Source organism: Brassica napus, chromosome C9 (assembly GCF_020379485.1).
Source record: "Brassica napus cultivar Da-Ae chromosome C9, Da-Ae, whole genome shotgun sequence".
NCBI lineage: Eukaryota > Viridiplantae > Streptophyta > Magnoliopsida > Brassicales > Brassicaceae > Brassica > Brassica napus.
In genome coordinates, this window is record NC_063452.1 from 53,535,636 (window position 1) to 53,544,970 (window position 9,335).

The following is a 9,335-nucleotide window of genomic DNA, read 5'->3' on the forward strand; positions in this document are numbered from 1 at the left end:
GACACTCTTCGACAAAAAAAAAAAAAAAAAGGAGACACTCTAGGTGAAAGAGGGAGATTCCACTACACATACTAACCTTGAAAGCCTCTGACTAAGACCGAGTCACCTTTGTCTTACCTAGCAACCGTATTCAGAAAAGAAGCCTTACCACATCGTCTGCTGATTTCATTCGTCTGCGCCGCGTGTGCTTGATTCCTCGCAAGCAACCTTCTTCCATCACACCAAATCTCTTTGCTTTCACATCGTTGGTGAGTGTTCGTTCGTTGATTCCTCTTCGAATTAATTTTCTAATCCCAAATGAAATCGTATTTGGAACACATATGTTAGCGCTGTTGCAGATTGTTTTTGGTTTATGAGTGTTTAATCATCTTTTTGTTAGTACAAATCATGGCTGATGAAAATAATGAGATGAAGGAAGTGAAGGACGAGCAAGAAGTAAGTTGGTTCCTTTTCATATCTTAAAGTTTTCAACAGGCTTTCAAGTTTGGTTTTTTTTGGCTTGATAATTGTCTGGTTCTTTGATCATCCTTAGCTTGCACCCTTTGATCCAACCAAGAAGAAGAAGAAGAAGAAAGTTGTCATTCAAGATCCTATCGAGGATTCTACAGAGTCACAGCCCGAGAAATCTGATTCATTGCCTGGTATGTTGATTAGTCTATGTTGCTGCTGGGAAACTTTTTTTTTTTTTTTTTCTCTTCACTAGAATCTAATTGATTTTTCCTGCAGCTAATGATGGCCTCGAGAGTTCATTTGTTGGATTGAAGAAAAAGAAGAAGAAGCCTGTGGGTGTTTCATTGACGATTTGTTTCTTCTAAGTTACTGGTGTTTTGATGAATCTCTGTCTCATATTGTTTGTCTTTTAATGATTATTAGGTTGAAATTTCAAGCTCATTGAATGAAGAAAGTCTCGATGATCCAGAAGATTTGGATGGTGTTTTTTTTTCTTTGCTTGTTATTAACTGTTTCTAGTGGCAAAAATGTTTTTTTTCCTGTTTGACTGACGCTTACAGATATTTTATTGCAGAGCATGCCAATGACGAGGAAGATGCAGAGGGGATAGATCTGCAGCAGCAGCAACGTTACCCCTGGGAGGGAAGTGATAGGGATTACATTTATGACGAGGTGAGCATCTCTTTAGATGTTTTTTATTCATGTATCTCTTTAGATGTTTTTTTTTTCATTAAACCATTGTTTTTTGACAAAGTTCTTTGATTATGAAAAACATATACTGTTCAAGAATCTCCCACTGCTTGGTTTTTATGTCGATATTTTTGTGTGCAGCTTCTTGGTAGAGTCTTCAACATTCTCCGTGAAAACAATCCGGAGCTTGCTGGAGATAGGCGTCGTACAGTTATGAGGCCTCCTCAAGTTCTTCGTGAGGGAACAAAGAAGACTGTGTTTGTCAACTTCATGGACCTTTGCAAGACGTATGAACGAACCTCTCTTATCTTCTTCTTCAAGTTTCTTCGATTAATTTATAAGTTCTAATACCTAGTTATATGACTGCATGGCTTCAGGATGCATCGTCAACCGGATCATGTGATGAATTTCCTGCTTGCTGAGTTGGGTACTAGTGGTTCCCTTGATGGGCAGCAAAGGTTGGTTGTCAAGGGGAGATTTGCACCCAAGAATTTTGAAGGGATATTGCGGCGCTATGTCAGTAAGTAACTTTCTCTTTATAGTCATGTAATTCAAATAATACCAATCTGGAGCTCGTAATGTGATTCCTTACTTGTGTGTTTTTTGGCAGCTGAGTACGTCATTTGCCTTGGTTGCAAGAGCCCGGACACAATTCTCTCAAAGGAGAATCGTCTCTTCTTTCTCAGATGCGAAAAGGTACAGTTTTTTTATTTATTTAGTCCTTATCTTGACATGCATGTCTTTGTTTGCTCTCTGCGCAACTAAGTAATCAAATCTCTTCTTGGGGAAATGAAAAAGCTTATATGTGTCATTGTCTTCTCCTTATTCTTATCACAAGCCAAAAAAAACTGTCGCTTATTAGTTCTCTTTAATAGTACTGTAAGACACGACCACATTGTTGAAGTCTGGAGTCTTGTAAATTATATACCGAAAGAACTTCTCTTGGATAAACTCACCAGGAGGCATACTTATGCAGTAGTGAACCGTATTTCTCTCATGTAATTGAAGAGTCAATGAGTCATTAATGTGTGATTGGTAATGATGTTGATATAGTTGCCTTCTATGCCTGATCAACTTATCATGTTTAGATATGCTCAACTTTCTGTATTTTCTATTTGCAAATGTGAAGAAGTATACTTGGTTTTTGCAGTGTGGATCTGGACGATCTGTGGCGCAGATTAAAGCTGGTTTTGTGGCTCGTGTTGGTCGCAGGAAGACTTGAGAAATTGGTGGGTGAAGTGAAAACTAAAAGAGCTTGTTTGTTATGGACTTGAGAAACTAGTCTTGTTTTTTCGTTTTGTTTTAGAATATGAGGCATAATCTACTTTGATCTCCATATTATGACTTGAAAAAAATCAAATATGGGTTAGGTTTTGAACATTCAACTTTGTTAGATCCATGTGGCTCACTTAAAGGTCGAATCAGTAAATCCGTGGAGTTTTTCAGTCAAGGTTCTTGTTCATGTGAAAGCAAGGTCGTGTCTGTTTCATCTTGTGTTCTGATTGAGTATTGGTGGGCGGAGATTGTTCGACAACATCCCAACATCAAAGGAAGAGAAATAATGCAAGTGAAGGCATAAAAAAACTTGGGCATCTCCTAATTTTCATATAAATTTTTAGAAATTGATAAAAATGCAAAAACAGAGCGACCCTAGAAGAAACACTTAAAATCCTGCATTGCTCAAGCCAAAGCGCAGTTCACAGAAGTAGATAATCAACCAACCGAGAGCTCACAGGGTTATCTTTTAGAGGGACATCTTACTGTTGATCGCGAGCCGCCACAGCCTCAGTGGCTAGTGCAGCAGAATCTCATGTCGACTTTCTCTTCCATTGTTGCTGGTGAATCCTCTAAGGCTGCTTCTGCTGGGAACGTTTTTTTGGGGAAACTGCCAGTTTGATGCATGAACTCATCAATGGTCTTGACAGTATCATTCCAGAGGTAGTTTCTATTGTCTTTTTTGGTGTTGGCCTTCTCTATTCCTCCTTGCTAGGTTTTGATGATGTAGTTGTTGTGTTTGTGTGATCGACATTCCTGATAGAACGAGAGCAAATTTTGTTGTGTTGTTTATTGTCTTTTGCTTAGCCTCGTGATTGAAAAAAAAATTATATATATGATTTGTTCTGTGCAGGACGGAGCATAACTCTTTCCTTTTATGCCGCTGGCATGAATTACCAACAGACTATCAGAAATATAAAACCTGGAAGGAGAGAGAGGAAGAGCGTAAAGGCGCAGAGAATACTGTCCGTGGATATATGTACGTTTAGATCGTATTGAATTGAGACACTCCATTGTATTTGCCCTCACATCTCACAATTGTTGTTCATCACTCACAATACTAATAGTACTTTACAGACTCAGATTTGCTATTGTATGAAAAGCTTATTATAACAATAACAGTATAACACAGACTTCATTAATATTACATACAGACATACAGATTCTCTGAAAGAGATAACAAGTTCAATTAAAATAACATAATTAGTTACTAGTTAAGATGAGACCTGCAAACAAATATTCGGCCCACTCCAGACCTGCAAACAAATATTCGGTTTGTCCAACAAACCTGTACACACACTATCATATAACACACAACAGCATATATGATAGCGTTATCTTAATATGGGTCCACAAGTCCCTGCTATAATAAAGCTTTTCAAAACTGAAAAGAGTTATTATTTGTCGTTCAACCCAAACCAATAGGATTTCATTATTTTACATTCAATATATTTAAAAAAAATAAATAAAATATTATCAAGTTATATTATATTTTTAAAATAAAAAAATAAAAAACAAATAAAAAATAATAGTAGGTGCAAAAAAAAAAATTAATTTTTTTTAGCGTCGTCAACAAAACACTAAACTCTAAATCCTAATCCCTAAATCTTTGGGTAAATCCTAAACCTTTAGGTCAACCTTAAACCCTTGGGTAAAACTTAAAACCTTCGATAAATCTTAAACTCTAAATCAAAAACACTAAACCCTAAACTCTAAATCTTTGAGTGTTTTAGTGTTTAGTGTTTTTGATTTAAAGTTTAAGATATATCCAAGGGTTTAGGGTTTATCCAAGGGTTTAGGGTTTACTCGAATGGTTTAGGGATTAAGATTTAGAGTTTAGTGTTTTGCTGATGACGTTAAAAATATTTTTTTAAAATTATAATAGCAGTTTATGAGCAACACTTGATGAAAAAAATGTCTGCACTGCTTTGGATTATAGTAGCAGTTTATGAGCAAGACTTGATGAAAAAAATGTCGGTGTTTTGGTCCCCCTATTATTATTGTTAAGTATGTACAACAGGTTCTAAGTATGTACAACATATCAAGACTCCTAGCACGTATGACGTATCACACAGACAAACAAAACTCTTCTAGAACAACAACATGCGTATGTATAATAACTTAAAGAACAGTTACAATTTTTTTTTTTAAAATAATAACTTAAAGAACAACTAGATTGATGACTTATTTTCTTCCCGTTGATCGGCTCCACGCGTTTTCGGTGTTCTGTTTCATTTCGGATATAGCTTAAAAAGTAACTAAAAATGATAGATCACATGGATCAAAATCTTTCAATTTAGTTCAAAAGAGTGAGAGTCAGTATGATGAATATGCATAAGTCAATGACAAAAGAAAAACATATAGCTAACATCGCGTAAAACAGAGTTAACATCGCGTAAAATAGAGTAAGGAACAAATTCATATTGGGATACAAATTTGAATTTGAGTTTTATTGGCCATCCTCGTTAACATACAAATTATGAATTCACATCTAATCTATTAAAACTGAAGTACAATTATAAATTAACTCTAACTATTTTTTAATATTTACAATGGCATGCCACTGGTTTCTAATACCAGTTTAAAAAAAAACATTACTGAACTATCCTAATTAAACTACCTTAAATACCGTTGTTTTAAGATTGTTTATTTATTGTTGGCCGAAAGGAAAAGTCTCTCTGTTAATTTGAACTTGATAGAGGCAAATAACTTAATGATTTTATGAATAATAAAATTGTTTTTACGTGAGGAATCGTGAATCTGTGGATTCATCCTTTCGTTTGTCCTATTATAACATTTTTATCTGTTCGATATTTGGATCAAGTAGAAAATAATAGTCAGAGTTCTTTACAAACCATAAATCATATGTACTTAATTATATAAATATAGTAATAGAAAAATATGAATATTTCTATTCAAAATAACCAATAAATGTTATTATGTTAAAGTAATTAGGATATCAAATGGCACAATATAAACCAGGTACATGTCATTAGTATAGGAGATATTCAAAAATGGTCTATTTTTTTTTTTTTTTATAAACTCTATCGGCCGATCCGGTCGGTTCCGGAATGAACGCACTTAGTGTTACAGAATGTACTACTTCGAAAGCGTACCACACTACCTGACCCGAGTTTGGAATACCTTCCGACTAATACCAGGGGATGAACCGATCATCTGTTACGGCCCACCATGTAAACCACTTGGACCGGAGCCCAAACCCAGACTGGCCAAGTGGTGGTAATTTAGTTCCCCCAGGGAATCCAACCCATGACTGATGTGGGTACACACCAGACCCCAAAAGATTACCACTAGACTACCACCAGTTGGTCTATTTCTTTTACGATTAGTTCACTAACAATATTCTTTACTTCCTAAAATTGTTCCTAATATTTATGACATGGTTAATGTATTACTATCGGATTCCTAAAATTTAGCTATACCTTAAACTTAAAAGATTGTAATCTTTTAATTACCACAAGAAAATCTAATATATATATACATAAGAAATCAGAATATTCCATTACTAATAGAAACAATATTTACAAACAGACTATGACATACATCAATTAATAATAGAATCGATGATAGGAAATGAAAATAACTTAGGCACCTTTCTAAACCTTATACATACAGTTTGTATATTATGTACTTTCTATACCTTATAGGTACATACACTTTGTATATTCTGTAAATAGAAAATGAAAATAACTTTGTGAGTTTTGACCCAAAAAAAAGAGAAAACAACTTTGTGAGTCATTTTATTTCCTGATATTATATAAATCCATATATTATACGAAAAGTCTTCCTTGCGGATATTTTCTCTATTTTACCAAATGAAGATAATTGATCATCAGATTATTCTTTATGGTATTATAGTCTATTCCTCATTATTTATTAATAATAACTACAATTTACAATTCTATGTAAATAGTCAATTTTAGAAAATTATATTAAATAAAAATGGTTGTTTACATTTGTTAATTCATGCATATTTTAATATAATTATATGCCAAAGTAAATTACATAAGATAAATATATATAAACAACTAATCCAATTGACGGTTTGATATAATAAATAAAATTACTCTATATAAGCAACAACAAATTTTGTGTATAAATGTTATATTAAATTAATATTTAATACTGGTAAATGTCAAAAACATACACTACCAAAAACTGTAAAAAAATATTGATATAACATCCTCAAAAACTAGTAATATTTAAGGTTTAAGTGCATCAAACATAATCAAAGAGAGAGAAAAAGAAAGTTATTTTCTTCTTGAGAGTTGTCTAAATTTATGATATAGGGTTTTCTTAACATGAGTAAAAGCTGGTTACAGCTCAATCTGTATATTATTTCTTGTATAAATTTAGAAAATTACCTAATTTATCAATATACTAGATTTTGACCCGCGCTTTGAAAGCGCGGGATCATTTTTTTTTTTTCAATTGACAAATATTTAGTAAATGTCATATTTCATATATTTGTGTTTTATTTTATAAAAGACTTAAACTTTTTATATTTCTTTATCGTGTTTCATTTTAAATGACTATTTATGTTTAAAAATTAAACTTTATTTCTTTAATGAATTAAGTTGGTATAACTCTGATAAATTAATTTTATTATGTGGTTAATATTTTTAATAAAAATAATTATATACTTTTAATAAGGATTTATACTTTTCAATGAAAAAATCAATTTTTTTTTTATGAATGCTTAAATTATATTAAGAAAAGAAAAAAAAATAATTAAGAATGGTTGGAAAAAAATTATTTGAACTTGGACTCAATGGCCCAAAGGAAAAAAAAATGTGAGAATTGGATCTGATTTCTTAATCGGCCCAAATGGCCCAAAAAAGATCTGATGTGGACAGTGAGCTTGATCCAAAAAAATGGCCCAATATAGATGTGTTATTAACATTACTTGATTGCCCTTAATGAAACATGCAATGTTAGTAAATAAAAGGGCAGACTAAGGTAAAAAGGACAATAGGATTCTGCTTTAATAGTATAGATAGACATGTTTTTTGTTGGGAATTAATAATTAATTAGATATGTATGATTTCATTTTAGTTCAAAACTATTAAATTTCGTGTGTTCAATTTTATTTGGTATTGGTTCCAATTTAGTATATATTTAGCTGTATAATATATATGCTTTCATATGACATTGTACACTTTTAAAAACCTAATTATATTATATGTTTGATAGACAACACATTATAGTATATTTAAATCAATTCTAATCATTTTTATGTCAATTCGATGTATTTTATATTTTTATTTTAAAGATTTATTTTATGTAAATTAATTAGATTGGCTAATTAATAGTATTTTAATATTCAGTTAACTAACCTTTATTTTCTAAATTTTATCAATTATTACTTTAAAATACTAACTACATATCATGTATAAGATTCTTATGTTCATATTGTACGTACATATACTAACTATATATAGATATTCTCTTAAATTTGTTTAGTCATTAATATAACAAATTAGATCCTACAAAAAAATTTAGCAATGATAAGAGTGCTTGAACTGAATATCCAATAAATATTAAATATTTATGTATCACTGTAACAAAATAATCTGATTTGTATATATATATATATATATATATATATATATTAATCTATTAATGAAAAAATGAATAGGTCAAAAAATCAAATGACAACTTTTTAATAGTAGATAAAAATAGAACTATAAATTAATAGATTAGATAGTTAAAAAACAAAATAAATGATGATGTTGTAGATTAATTGATTCATGTTTTTCGTGAAGAACAAAATTCTAATACGTGTTACTTTGATTCAAACGTTGAGAAAATGAGTTTCACCGAGGAAGATTCATTAATGTTAGAGCATATAGGGACGATAGGGTATATATTAAGGAGCAGGTTCATGTGTTTGTTTGTTTCATAAGAAACAAAAATTATAGAATATGGGTTACTTTGGATTATTCAAACATTAAGAAAATGATCTTTTAGGTTCATGTGTTCCTGTGTTACACCTAGAGAGAATATAACAGGTTAGAACAAATAATCGAGAATTTGTGCAAAAAAAAAAAGAACAAATACTTGAGAATAAGTTTAGTTCAATGACCAGGTTTAGGCCTGGGCATAAAGTCCAGAACCCGAAATCTGAACCGAACCCGAACCGAAAAATCTGATCCGTTATCCGACTCGAAACGTAAAAATATCCGAACGGGTTTTGTAGGGTGGTACAAAAAATATCCGAACCCGAAGTGTTATTAACCGAACCCGAACGGGTAACCCGAAAAATCTGAAATTAATAGTCAATATAAATATTTTGAAATATATATAAGTATTCCAATTATTAAATTTAATATTTGCGGTAATATTATATATAATAATAAATATTAAAATTCTAATAAATGCTTTAAGTACACAATTAGTTATAAATAAGTATTTTATAATTTGTTCATTAAAATAAAAAGTCTACTCTCTATAAGACAATATATTGTTTACAAATGATGTTTGTTTTCATTCTTGATTTAACATTTTATTGTTATTTTATCAATTTTATATGTGATAGATTAATTTTTATTTAATTTAGATGTTTTTCTTTATATTTTACTTCAAAAATTTTGTTTTTTACTTTGGTTATATCCGAACCGAACTGATATAACCCGAATCCGTACGATATATGATTACTTTATGGGTTTTATGATGCAATACAATTTTGAACCGAACCCGAAGTGTTATTATCCGAACCCGATCCGTACTAATAAAATTTTAGTATGGGACCTAGAAGCATAAACCCGAAAATCCAAAAACCCGAAAAACCCGATCCGAATGCCAACGGGTATCCGAACGCCCAGGCCTAACCAGGTTAGATCTGATAAGGAAAGTTCAAATTGGTTAAGTCGTTTGATGTACCCGATGATTAAGATAGA

At 31.4% G+C, this 9,335-nt stretch overlaps 1 protein-coding gene across 2 annotated transcripts; it reads left to right on the forward strand.

The window, feature by feature from the left end:
- Positions 1-2,590, forward strand: LOC106376411 (eukaryotic translation initiation factor 2 subunit beta). Of its 2 annotated transcripts, XM_013816485.3 has the most exons (10): positions 1-248; positions 380-435; positions 533-641; positions 727-782; positions 874-931; positions 1,025-1,122; positions 1,282-1,427; positions 1,518-1,660; positions 1,751-1,836; positions 2,291-2,590. In XM_013816485.3, the coding sequence occupies exons 2-10, from the start codon at positions 388-390 to the stop codon at positions 2,360-2,362; spliced, it is 816 nt and encodes a 271-aa protein (XP_013671939.1). In that variant the 5' UTR covers positions 1-248; positions 380-387; the 3' UTR covers positions 2,363-2,590. The 2 variants fall into 2 exon arrangements, with proteins under 2 accessions (XP_013671939.1, XP_022566098.1); XM_022710377.1 differs by lacking the exon at positions 1-248 and having other exon boundaries at positions 362-435.
- Positions 2,591-9,335: the final 6,745 nt, after the last annotated feature.